This window comes from Moschus berezovskii, chromosome 3 (assembly GCF_049115385.1).
Source record: "Moschus berezovskii isolate FMDL1 chromosome 3, NW_MosBer_1.0, whole genome shotgun sequence".
NCBI lineage: Eukaryota > Metazoa > Chordata > Mammalia > Artiodactyla > Moschidae > Moschus > Moschus berezovskii.
The window spans coordinates 30,712,824-30,727,336 of NC_142462.1; the positions used below are offsets into that span (position 1 = coordinate 30,712,824).

Consider the following 14,513-nt stretch of genomic DNA (forward strand, 5'->3'; position numbering starts at 1 on the left):
TTTCAGCTTTAGCATCAGTCCCTCCAATGAACATCCAGGATTGATCTCCTTTAGAATGGAATAGTTGCGAATTATTTAAAATAACCTTTCAGGCAAGTAACATTTCCTACAGCAATATTACTAGTAAAACACAAATAAACAGGCAACATAAGACAGAGATTGTTTTTTGATGGTGAATACCCACAACAGAATTGTACCTACATTGGTAGAAGACAAAAACAACAATACTTACTGAACCAGACACTGTTTTAAGTACTTTGTGTTTATTGACTCACTTTAATTTTTAGGAAACTACACCTCAGAGAAGTTAAATCATAGTTAGCAAGTGACAGAGGCAAAACAACTCTTGACATTTCTCTTCTGTGGCCTGCGTTCCTTTAGGTTGATATCTAAGGATTTTATCCACCAAGACCTGAGTGATATGCTTCTCTATCTTCTGACTGTGGTGGTGGTTTAGTTGCTAAGTTGTGTCCGACTTTTGCAACCCCATTGACAGTAGCCTGCCGGGCTCCTCTGTCCATGCAATCTCCCAGGCAAGAATACTGGAATTGCCTAGAAGGGAATTGCCATTCCCTTTTCCAGAAGCTCTTCCTGACCCAGGGATCAAACCCATGTCTCCTGCACTGGAGGTATATTCTTTACTGACTGAGCCAAAAGGGAAGCCCCATCTTCTGAATACACCTGGCCAAAGGGATGCAATAGAAGGGGATTGGAAAGCATGAAGGGAGGCTATTGCAAGACTTTTGAGATGGGCTGCAAACTTCCACTTGAGGTCCCAATTTTGCTGGAAGGCTTCTTTCTGCTGCTCTCACTGGATTCCAGTGTAAAAGCTCCCTCTCTTCGCTCTATCATGTTTAGAGGTGCTAATATTTTCCAGTTGTGGGCAGACCCTGGGTAGTTCACCATCCTGTTGCTTCCCAACACACTGCCCACCATCAGATAGTCAGCATCAAGCTGTCTTCAATCATCCCTATGAATGTGCCACCGATTTTCCTAAGAGGATGACAAAGAAATTAGATAAATCCTTTGTGATCTATCAACTACTGACTAAAATTGCAAAAAAAAAAAAAAGGTGCTGCTCCTTCTTATTTTCCCAAACATTTGGGTATCCAAGAAAAAAATGTGGTGCTCTTCTTCTAGGAACAAAGAATAGTTCGGGAAGAAAAGGCATGCAGGATTCCTTGAATTTTGAAGGTAGACATTCAAAAGATCATAATCTTGGAAATGCATGTGGCAGCAGCCCCTAAATTTAGGTGTCTAACAGCTGGTTTTCATGCCATTTTGGTCTTTCTTAGCAATTTACACCTAGATGCTCTCTAGTTTAATACATCCACACCCGTTTATACTACAAATAAGGAGAAAAAAAAAAATCCTAAGTAAACATAGCATGTAGTTGGGGAGACTTTCATTGTCAGGCAGAAAAATACCTGAAAATTCATTTTATTTTTGAAAAATATTAAAGAAGAGAGATATCACTTAATCTCAATCTACCCAAGTAGGAGTAAATCTCTCTTTATATGGTTCTTAAAAGGTGAAAGCCATTCAATAAATTACTGGCATCCTAAAAAATCAAAGCCACTTTTCATCAATTTAGCTCCCACTAAGTTTTTGATGGCACAATTCTATTTTCCTGAACTGTGTGTTCTCACTACCACAATAAAATCAATCATTTGTAAAATTTACTTGGTATTCATTATTTCTTTGATGAGATTCACTGCCCATTTTAACTTTTTTTTTTAACTAATAATATACTTCGGTTTACTTTGTTACTTTTAAAGGAGGCTAAGAATCCAAAAGTTTTCTGTGCATCCAGTAAGTTGTAAGAAGCCGCCTCTACAGACACTGAATGTATTTCGCCAGTACACTTGCAAATAACTATCATTTGCAAAAATAAGTTTTTACTTGGGTGTCATTTCTGGCAAAGCATTAAAGCTGTATTTTCAAAGAGCAAAATTCTCGGCCTTTAAAATTCTACTGGCATCCACCAACCAAAGCTGGACCCTCCACTAGGTTTCCACACAGTCTGAAAGAGTGATGACTTCATCTTAATCATTTTCTTGCCCACAGTCTTGTAAGATAACTGGGATTTTTTTTTTTTTTTCTTGTAGCATTACGGAAATCTCTTGAAATGTAGGCAGAATAAAGAACCAGAGGAAGAGAAAGACAAAAGAAAAACTGCAGGGAGTTGGCAGATTTGGTTTTATGACTGTCATCGATTACCAGGTTCAGTCTTTAGGACTCTCCACATAGCCATATGTTTAATATTTTATTTTGTAACTATAACATTTAATATCATATTATAGTCTTTAATGTGGATACTTTAGTTCAGATGATCTTTTATGAAGAAATTAGAGATTCTATTAGTGTATATACATACATTTATATAAAGAGATTATTTTAAAGTGTGCTTTAAGTGTAGATGCCATGTCTGAGTTCAGCATCTTCCCTGTCTTTTATACCACTGACCTTTCCACTAAAATATAGTAGTGACTAAAAACTATAAAAAACAAACACCTTATATTTACAATTTCAACCAATGTATTCTACCCAGCTTCAAGAAACATACCTAAACCATCTTAGAAAGAAGACATACAGAAAAAAAAACCAACAACACCAGGATGTTTAAATACATTTGAAATATTCTAATTGAACTGATTCTAAGAAGAGCAATGATTTCTGAATTTAAGTCTTTAAACAAAACCCTAATGTTTCTCACGACCACGAGTTATTATTACCTGCTAAACTTGTATCTGCTGTAAAAGTTAAAACTCCAAGGCTGAAAGAATTAAGTCACCAAAAAAATACAAATATTTTAGAATTAAAAATTTTTAAGGAAATGCTAACTTTGAAAAGTACCATAACTATGGTATTAGACAAGTTGAAGTTCCAATTTGTTAATTTTTAAATCTATATAGGATCGATAGCAACGTAATTATTTTTGAAAGAATTTTCTTCATATAAACCCCTTCCAAAAATGTATACACATTAATACATATTTTACCTGATTTTTCTTATTCATAGGTGCATAGAAGAGATCAAAAAACATATCATGCAATAATTTCAGAGCCCTACAAAATCAATATTCCAATACACAAATTTGCAGACAGTAATGTATTACATTCAGAAACAATATATTGCTGTGGAAAATGTGACATTATAAAAAGGTTTTCACGAATAAGCGGATTTTAATTATATATTTCAAATTTAAAATATAGAGGAGTATTAATAATTGACCCATTTAATCCAAAATGAATGTATATTTTTACCAAGTAATTTTTAGTTAATTTCATTAAAAAATATTTTAAAGACTTTAAAGAGAAACATTTACTCTGAAGTATGAAAACATCTGAACAAAAAGCAACATCTGAATTTTACACAGATTGATTAATAGATATATTATTTATTATTTGTATCCTAAAATACTATCTATCACAATTTCTTAAAGAGAAAACAAATTCCTTACCCTTCTATAAAGTAAGTAGAAAATCATTGGAGAAAAGGGGCTCCAATTTAAATTAATTCTACCTCTACACAGGTAATGCAAATTGAAGTCTGAGACCCAAAGTAACCTTTACTATTTTAAGTTTTACTTCATCAGAGCAATAAAATATTCTAAAAGGTTTTTTGCAATTGGCTTTTGAACTTCACTGATGACTCTGATTTTGAAGTAGTGTGGGGAATAAGGCGGTGTCGCAATTCTTATTTCCTTATTATTGTGTCGCTTCATCTCTACATGAGGGCTTCAGTTTGATACAACTATTCTGAGAAAAAAATCATAAAAAGTATAACAAAAACAGAAAGTCTTAGTGTTTAATTTTCTTTACAAAATGCTTATTATTGATAAGTAAATCATATTAATGATTAAAATACATAAGAGAAGTTGCAACAATAAAATGTGTTTTGCCGTTTAAATAAAAATATCTAACACAATTTCTACTTTGTGCACTTTGGTCTTGGTTTGTGCTTTATACCATTTTTTCTAGTGTAACCATTGGAATCAGTCACCAATGCAATAATGCAGGATATGTAATTTAGCTGGTTACTCAACACTTAATCCTTCTTATTTTATGATTATAATCAAGGGGGGAAATTCTACTCCTGATAGTCTTACTTCATGTGCTAATATATTTTCCTCACAAAATTTTTATTATAAAAAACGATATGGCAAAATTACAAGAAAATGAGAAATAAATCATCCACAACTATTAACTCAACAAATATTAGTTAAGGAATTCCTGTGTGTATCTTATTTTGTAATATTTTTCACCCTTATCATTTATCACTCGTAAATGTTTGTAATAATCATAGCAATTCTTGGGGGAAAAAGTGGTCTGAAATTTTAAGAATAAATTACTGAAGTGAACGTGGTCTAAAACTACAATATATTATTGTATTATATACTTTTTTTATTTGAAATGAAAATCTATAAAGCCATCACATTTTCTGTGCGCTTCTGGCTGCCATTTTTAATCCAGTAAATTAATGAAACTGCCCAGTATATATATATTTAAATGTAGTAAATGAATAAAACTGGCATCATTACCAGGCCAAATACATAAATAGGTTTACATGTGGAGAATTTTTTTTTTTAACAGAAGTCAGTTATTAATTCACCCATAGGTTATTTTTTAAAAAGTTAATTCTTTTACTAAATATAGCAATAGTTTACCAAATTTCTCTGAATCTGAGTTAAGGGGTTGTCCCTTTCGTCATTTTTTGTTTAAAATTAATTAGGTCTTACAATAAATAAGTTGTGATAAATTCCAATCCTTCCTACTGATGAAGGATCTATGTTTTGAAACACAGACAAACAAGGTAATGCTTAAAATAAATTTTTTGGTTTATTAATGGTGATCAGCTTACAGTGTACCAACATAATGGTTTCCATTGATGATTACTGTAAACAAAGATTAAAACTTAAAATGCTTGATAGAGGGTTTTTAACTCAAATGAAAGTTTTAGCAGTGCCATGCATTATGTTTGATGCTTTCCTTTTCAAATAACTATAAATACAGGTATTTACAGAGAAATGGAAACTTTTCAGTATTTATTTGCATTCTTCCTTCCATCATTGCTGATTTTCCACAATAAAGCACCTTAATTCTGAAGGAATTAATGGTCTTGACTTTTGAGTGTAATCATTTTGCAAACACTCATGTAAGTCAATGGTACTCAGAATTTTTTTTATGTCAGGTCATCATTTTAAATGTTCACATCTAAAATTAATCTACTACTACAAGAAAAAGGCTTAAATTACTTTTTAAATTTCATAGATTTGAGGCACTTAATTTGTTCAATACAAATACTGACCTATAACCATCCACATCCAATAGACTGCATTTTAAATTCTAAAGCAAATGCTGAAAAGTCATGATCCAGTCACAAAGAAGTGAATAATAATGTAACTTCTTTTCTTTCAGAAAACATGATGATAGAAATATCTAGAAAAAAGTACAATATAATACTAGAGGTAGGGTAGGTAAGCTATTACTCTGTATTTAATTTCCAGCATATTATCCTAATACTTGCCTATCGATCTGCAGAGCCAGACAGACATAATTTGACAACAGATATTTTATGATCTTGTAGCTATAGTAAAATATTTACAGTTTTATGAGAATCTAATATGATTCAAAGTCTTGTAAAACTGACACCCCCAAATCACTCCTTTTTTATATAATTTTGATTTTTTATAAAATATGCACTTACATTCATTCAATAAATTTGAACAGAAGATACTCATACATTTATACTTTATATTACCTGCATTAAAAAATAAAATTAGCTTAATTTATTTTGATCTACTAACTGAAAGTAGGAAGTTTATACTTATTACTACGTTGCTTGGTGAACAATCAAAGGTAACTGAAGTGAAGTAATTCACAGTATTTATAGACTTTTTTTTCAGAATCACCTGTTTTGTATAGATTGCTTTAAGTACAGTTGTAAAGTTTTGATTTCTAAGAGTTCCTTTGAAGGTGTGGCAGATGTTGGCTTTGATAATAATGCCGAAAAGCATAGCAGGTTCAAAGTTGCAAATATGCTTAACATATATAAAAGATAGTGTGGTTTTCTATTAAACGTTGTTGTTTTCAATTGTTGATAAAGTGCAGTGGAAGTCTAAATTCCATAAATATTTGCTTCTAGACCCTTAAGCTTCTTGAGTTTGTGTATGCGTGTGTTCATGTGTTTTTGAGAGGCGAAACGCATACAAATGCACACTGAAAAATGTTAGCTATTATAATTTCAGCATCATTATCACAGATAACAATTGGGGTTGTTATTCAATATTTTCCAGTGCTTAAATTCCATTAGAATTTCACACAGTCAATACACACATACACATATACATACAATCTGTGAGATGCAAACACACAGAATTTTGGTTCCGATTTTGTCCTGGATTTATACACTACGTTCACTCTCAACTAGAAATACATACTAAATATACATTGTCTGACAAAATAAAAATGGTCTCTGTAATGCATGGTGTGAGTTTTGTCAAATATAATTTTAAAATTTGAAGTGTCAACATTATATTAATTTTTTTGAAATATTGAAACATTAAAACTGTGCTCTAAATGTTAATAATATGTCAGAATTACATTGACTTTCTACTTTGCTTTACTTTCTGCTAGATCAAGGTGCCCTTAAAATAATATGAAAAGAAATAGCTGTGAGCATAAATTATAAAAGACCAAATACAACATCATTCCAATAAAAAATGATACCTTGAATTTAAAATGACTTAAAGAATCTAACAAATATTTATCTAAAATAGTAAATTTGGCTGTTTAAACTTTATTTTCAAAGATTGTACATATATTCAACAAGAAATTTAAAATATATTTCCTTTTAGACAGTGAAGAGTTCTTTCAAAATATCCCATCAAAGAAACAGTTCATTCTAACTCCCCAGTGATTCTACCCTTGGTGATGATTAATTGTATTTCCCATTCAAGATGTAACCTATTAATATTTTATGTATCTGATGAAAACTTTTGTTTTTCCAGGACTTATCAACTTCAACATGAAAAAACAGACTTATTTTGTTATATGGTTATTTCCCACCAAGGGAAGGTAGAAGTATTAATATAACCAATTTTCTTAAGAAAGTCATTATTAAAATAACTGAAGGGAGTCCCTTCTTAGATCTCACTTTCCTGATTTCTCCTTGATCAAAATAACATAGGCCTATATGAAAATTCAGTTTGTCCTAAGAAACTTAGGTGCGTTTGTTCAGTTGAAGAAGCATATGAAACAATCCATCATATAGGTTTCTCACCGCAGAAAGTAAAAGGAACAGTAAGAGCCTCTGGTAAATTGCAAAAGTGTCCCTGGCTAACCTGCACTCAGATCTTATCCCAGAAAAGTTACATTGATATCAAATGCTGATTCTATAAAATGATGACTGCATTCTAAAAATGTCTTGTTTCTAATGAAGATGGAAGACTTCTTTCTATAATTAACTTTTTCACTCTGAAGTGTCTCACTTAGGGTTAGTAAAAACCATTAAAAATGAATGATACTGCTGGCAACTTTTTGCATATAAACTATTTTGTGATGGGGCATTAGAAGTTCACCCTGACCTTGGAATGTAAACGTGAGATTCTAAGTTTGAGATAGAAGAACCCATTCCGTACTCACACTGAAGAATAATTGATACTATTGCTGCAAAAGAACATGAAATATGCGGCTCAATCACTGTCATTCATGTGAAATCTAACCTAAATTATTATAAAGGATAGACATTATCCAGTCTTTCAAATCAGTACCTGGAATTATCTTCCAAGGGCTCTTAGAACCAATGCCGCAAAGAAAGAAAATACTCAAATATATTAAATAAACGACAGCTTACAAAAAGATGGGACGCAGGTTGCGTCGTAGCTACTGAAGAAAGCTCATACCCTCCTTATAAAGCATCTTTTAACAATTTCATTAGGACAGAGACAGGCACGGGCTTTGACAGCTGACAGAAAAGCTTTTAGTTTCTCTGGATTGCTAAGGTTTAGTTGGCTCCCGGTGCCTTCAAACATTCGCGTTTGGTTAAGATTCCCCTTTCGCTTCGCGGTTCAAAATATCCTCCCTTAGATCCGCGCCTCCTACGCACACCCACTTGTAGCAGCGCTACCCCGGTTGCTGTTAAGTTTCCCAGTCCTTGTTTCGGATAGTACGCCACTGAAGGAGGATTTTACTTTCCACTTTTGAAACTCAGATTTTCTTTTTGGTTAGCATTACACGAATACAACTACAATAAAGAATCGTCTTTCGTCAAGGGTCTGAGCGTATGTTTACTTGCCATTCTCTGACACATTCCTTAAAATCCTCTGAATTCCTAGACAATATCTTCTTCCCCAAGAAAGAGAAATTTTACCGTTTGGAATAGGGTGCTATTTAAAGAACTCTGAAATCAGAATTAAAAAAAAAAAACAACTAAAACTTTTTCTCATGTGCTCTGCCAAGTTCCACTGCAAGTTCCAAATGTTGTGCAATAATTTGGAAATCCAGTTAACGATGGGAAAAATCGAGCCATTCAGAGTCGGGAAAAGTCAAGGAAAGGCACCCACCCGCACGCACGCCCAGCGGACGCTGCATCCCAGGGCGCATTCCTCTCCCCATCGCTCAGATGGAAGGTCACGCTTCGCAATCGATTTCACATACTTGTCACTTGTCCTTTTTTTCCTCAACCCTCTGGTAAACTAGTTTGAATCTTGGAGAGCTTAACGCAGTTGGCTGCAGCGCTGCCCTCGGAGAAACACGTGCCCCCAAATCAAAGGACCAAAGCAGCCTCGGAGGAGCCAGAGAGGAAAAGACCTGTCCCATAACGCCCGCCGCCTCACTCCAGCGGGAGCATCTGCCCAGTAATCTCTCCGCCCCCTTTCGCCGAGGGTGCCCGGCGCGCCCTTACCTGAGCTATCGCTTTTCCTCTTGCTGCCACTTCTCTTCTCCGCCTCCGCGGGTGACAGCGCCTGGCGGCCGTAGTCCCCGGGCGGGCACGCGGCCCCGGTCGGGGTGCTGGAGCCCAAGCTGGAGGAGTTGGAACACAGGACCGGCGGGCTGCTTCCCAGCTCCGGGGGCCCTCCCGAGTCCGGCTGGAGGCAGAGGCTGTGCCGAGCCGCGCTCGGCGGGGAGGACATCTGCGGGAGGTGCCAGTTGGCTTGCAGAGCTTGGTGCTGCTGCTGCTGGTGGTGGTGGTGGTGATGGTGGTGGTGGTGGTGATGGCCCCTATGATGCTGGCTGGCAAACATGCCCTCCTCGTTGGGGTATCCCGCGATTATGCAAGACGAGGACGAAGTGGAGAGCTCGGGGTAGGACATGTGGTCGGATCTTCCATGGAGGGCGAGAGAGGATTGGGAGAACGGGTGCAAGCCTTGCGCCGTGGCGTGAGGGCTGCGCAGGCAGCCAAAGAGCGGGTGTTCCATAGCATGCAAGTCTCGGGGTCCAGGCAGAAGACTTCACGACGGTTCCAAACGCCACCACCCTCTGTCACTTTTCACTGGAAACCGTGTGACTTTTCCCCCTCCCAAAGCAATAGCCGCCCGCGTTTCTGCAGAGCTCGGATAATCCCGGTCCTGAGCCCTAGCGGCCAGTCTCCTTTACATATAAACACTCGGACCTGGAGAAGCTTCCCTCTGAGCTACTCAGATGTCAAGAGTAGGAGAGGTTGAAGCCAAAAGAAGGTGGTCCCAGAGAACTGCTTTCAGGGGGAAACGGCTCTGAGAGGTTATAAATAGAGTGTAATGTGAGCTGGGGGCTGGCTTAGGAGCCCAGTGCTGACCACATGCAAACTCCCTCCAAAACTCCCGCTCAGTCCGCGCCGTGCGCTCCCAGTTCCACTTCCTATCGCCGGCTGGACTCATGCAGCGCGTCCACGCCCGCCCGCCGCTGCCAATAGCCGGGACTGCAAGCGGCGCGCCGGGCGCCTAAACCCGAGCCCCGGCGGGCAGCGGCTACCCTTCCCGCTCCGCCGGCCGGGGCGTGCCGTGGCGCCCGCCAGCTCCAACCCCGCACCCAGTGTCCCACCTGCTCACTTCTCTCACGAAAGGTGTCTTGTCAGTGTCACTGGGCACTGTCACCTGCAGGAAAGCTTAGGGTGTGCCTAACTGTGGAGAAGCACGAAAGGAGTAGGATTAAGGAAAAGAATCAGAACTAGTCTGGCGCTCACTCAGATTAAGGTTATCCAACTTTGCATCAACTCGTGTCATAGGCTCAGTGGCGCTTTTAGCTTTTTATACAGCTGGTGTTTGTGGGTGGGTTGTTGGAGCGCCGAGACGCCAGATTCGAGGATACAGGGAAAGTTCCCCACGGGCAAGAAAGGGCCTTTCTCTGTGCCGCAAGGAACGAGACTTGGTAGGGTGGAAGAAAGCATGCGGCCGTGACAGTCGCAGATGTGCTGCTTCTGGCATCCTCACCTGCCATCCCAGGTGGGGTCTCTTCCCCTGCTTTCCTCAAATGTTCTTCCCTACACCGCCCTCGATTTCCGGATCCCACTCCATTTCCTAGCCACTTGTCCGCCCAGAAAAACTTTTCCTGGATCAGGAGTATTCTAAAGCGATTTCATTCTAGTCACAAGCGATGTGTATATTGCATGTACATTTCCAGTCTTCTCCCTCAGGAGCCAGCCCCCTGTCAACTCGTTTCCCTCCAGAAATCCATCTCTCTTCCGCTCAAAAAATCAATCAGCTAATTGCACCCCTTTCACTCCCACCCCGCCATGGTTCCATTTACCAAACAAATACTACACTTCGGTATCCCTTAAAGTTCGGATCTCCCTGGGTACAATTTTGCATCCTAGAAAATGACTTAGAAAACTTGCCACCGGTGAATTAATGCGAGCCACGGCTGGGCTTTGATACTGCCACATGCTTGAAGGGCGACACTGTCTGCTGGGGGCCAAGTCGTTTACACAAGGCACACACGCTGGCCGCGCACAGTGAGCTGCGGGAACAGTTGAGCCCTGCCTGGGACTTGTCGCATCAGGAGAATATCGGCGCTCACCTGTACCTCCCGGGACCCCAAATGTGCCACCAGGAGCGTCGCCGTCTTACTTTCATTGTCTTAGGTGTCCAGAGGACGGGGGTCAGGTCTTGGAAGTTGTTAATGGGATTATTGGGGACAGAAAACTGGGCCAGGCATCTGGTTTGAATTAGGAAAATGTATTGATTAATCTTTGAGAAATGTCACCAAGGTAGAACTTTTTCCCTAGCCCTGTCCCTCAGGCTTCAGCCTGACCATCTCCTTTTCCTTTCAAGTATCCTGGAGAATAGTGGCTTTGCAATAAACCTTTACATCCGTGTGAAAGTTCGAATTGTTTTCCAATGCTCAGAGGTGAGATGGGGTGGGAGTGATCAGGAATTCTGAGATTTGTTAGCGCTGCTTTCTTTAACGGAAATTGAGCCCTATTTTGAGGGAAATTAGTTTTGCAGACTTCGTTAAAAAAAAAAAAAAAAGGTTAAAACTTTTGTTCACCAGCTGCTCAACTTTTCAGTCTGGGTTTGAGCTGGAACCTGCTGCAAGCGTTTGACGGTAAGGCTTTCTTTGCCGATATGTTTTGGGAATCTAATATTGTTTTAGACTTCGAAAGGGGGTGTTCTTCACGTTGCACGTTTCTAAGGGTTTTAAGCGCTCGCAGGATGGCGTCCAGGGCTTAGATCTTAAGAATGTTTCTTCCTGCCACTCCCCACTCCCTTGGCTCTTTAAGGATAAAAAAGGAGGGGATGTATTCTTCTAATATCGTCGGAATATTTTTTGAATTTTCATTGTGTTTATGGTTTCAATATGTGCTCTGATATTAAACTTAAAGTACAAACAGTAACACTAAACTTCCCAAACTCGGGTAGCTCTTCTATGGATCCTGGGTGAAAGCATTAAAGGCTTTATCCAAGAAAAATTTAGGTAAACACCTCCATAGACAGTCACTGGAAATATTTATATAATACTGTCTACTAAACGCATTGTGGAAAATGTCAGACAGGACTAATTAAAGATACACTTGATCTGCACACATCAATGAAAAACATCCATAAAGGTCCTTTTGGTTTGCATTACAGTGGTTTAGAGGGAGAGACACAATTGAGAAATGAATGGATTTGAATTTAACCAGTGTGTTTGCAGCAACCAGCAAACACACATAAGTTTTCATCTCCAGGAGCTGCCACTTCTCCTTGAACCTGCCCTGTGACTGTGCTGGGTTTTTTTTCTCACTCACTGTGTCAGATGTTAACAACATGTCCAGAAATTTCTCCACAACCTGCCTCAGTCAGTCAGCTGAGTATAGGACTAAAAGTCTGGTAAAGAAAAATTAGAAAAGCTTAGAAATGAGAGGAGTCTCTTTGAAAGGCACACAATTAAAAGAAACCTGGCAGAAAAGGTCTTTTTAAGTGAAGACTCAAAACATCTATCAGTTAACATGAAGTCCTGATGTCTAATAGAAAGTATAAGGAAAATGTTATTCGGAAGAGAAAAAGAGTGGTTCAAAGGAAAAAAAAAAGTGAAAAAGGAGGTCTGGATGCATTCCAGAATCAAATATCACTGGTCTGTTTTATCTGAATTTCTAAATATATGTTAATTATTCCATAAAACTTTTTTTTTTCCAAAATTTTCATTCTTAGAATGTTTAGAATAACAAAAAATATTAACTTATTTTTTAGGCCATAGAGAGTTTTTTTTAAATGCAATAATGACACGAAAAATCCCCAGCATTTCTTATAATAGCTGTATCAGTGTCTACATCTATAAAAACCAACATTGAAAGATGCTTTTTACCTCTAATGGCTTTTCATAGGGAGAATGGTAAAAATCACCAAACTTAGTAGAGAATTTCAATAGCTTTCATTTAAAACTATGTACAGTATAGTATTTATCCTATATTTACAATATACTTGAATTTCTCTGAAAAACATTTAATATTTTATGCAAGATTTTGATATCAAGCATTCAACAAGAGGTTGAATATATGAAAAATGTAAGCTGCTCATCTTTTGCAGGAAACATGATCAAAATTATTTTAAACATGTGCCATGATCTTTAAATTTCATAAATGTGTATATCTATAATTTCTTCTGCTAAATGAAATGGTATTCAATAATAAAGGCAGAGGTAGTTTTAAATTAAAAATGAGAGAACTTAAGCAATCTGAAAATTTTATTTTTATATTTAAGACTCATGATGATTCTTTTGAGTTGCCATTTTTGTATGTTTGTGACATGAAGTATGATGGGAATAAAAAAACTTAAAAATCATTCTTAGCTACAGATATTATAAAACTTTATTTTGAATTTTACCTTTTGGATAAAATTACCTTGGTAACATATAGTCATGATATATGCATTTAAGTACGGAAAATTACATTGAAACCAGAATTTGTCTCTGAAAGTTTTGTTGAGAATATAAATATTATTTCTGTTATATTTCTCCAAGAAATAAAGGATTGGTTCTTTTGAAATAAAGAATTTTAAAATATATTAAAATATGTTAAGTACCCAATGGTAATTTATGTGATTTATGATGCACTCCATTTTTAAAAAACTTAAGAACTGCCTTTCTCCAGGAATTATGCACTATAAAATTTAAGGTACAGTTTGGCTACTGCATGTTATTTAGTGATTCTATATATCTTACTGATTTTTAAAATAAGTTACTGTTTTTACACAACAGTAATTAGTGATTTCACAATAAAATCTGTTATGTTTCTACATATACTAGGAGATATGAGTACCTGTTCATTACTCTGAGAGTATGATAACAGTCAACATATTTTGTTTTTCTATTTTCTATCTCTTTCTACATTTAGATTTTTTATTTCTTATAGAATTTGGTGGTTTTCTTCAAGTACCACGAAGTAAAAAATGTGCTGAAAAGTAGCATGAAATATAGATTGGCTGATAATATTAAATTTTTAAGATTTGCATTAAAATTCAAAATATATGCAATCTTCCCTAATGCCAGTTGTTTTCCATATATACTTCATGACATTCTAATTATCTTATTTGCAGGGGGGCCAATGACTGCCTCTCAAGTTTCAAAAACTTCTTTTTGCCCACCTTAAATCAAGTATTACTCAACAAAGTTACTTTAAAATGATGCCTATGAGGAATAATTACATTCAATTCCTACATTTTCATTTGCACTCAAGTTGTGCGTTATTTTTATTGATAAAGTATGCATCTTAAATTTTTATAGTTGAAAACCACCTCCTTTACATAGCTAACTACATGATGTAGAGGCACAGGAATGCAAGACAGTTCCATGATGAAATGCTATATATTACATTATATATTCTATACCATCAAACTCATAAGCATTAAATCTCTATCCATCCACATTTTAAGGCAAATAAACCATTTATTTTTCCCCTGTCATAAAAAGCAATGCTATAGTTTTAAGTGGACTGAATTTAGAACAAGTTCATAAATCTTGGGGAACAAAAATTCAAACGAAACTAAAGAGGCAAATTTTAGGTAAACCTTTAGTCTTCTGTTTCAGGTTTTCTGACTTGAAGAGTTTAACATGACT

At 36.9% G+C, this 14,513-nt stretch overlaps 1 protein-coding gene across 1 annotated transcript in view; it reads right to left on the reverse strand.

Annotated features, from left to right (window-relative positions):
* MEOX2 (mesenchyme homeobox 2) overlaps nt 1–9,710 on the reverse strand; it is a 73,353-nt gene extending 63,643 nt beyond the window's left edge. The window contains exon 1 of the mRNA XM_055420521.2: nt 8,908–9,710. Coding sequence (XP_055276496.1) covers nt 8,908–9,421 — 514 coding nt within the window. The 5' untranslated portion in view covers nt 9,422–9,710. The remainder of the gene's footprint in view (nt 1–8,907) is intronic.
* Between the last annotated feature and the right edge of the window lie 4,803 nt (nt 9,711–14,513).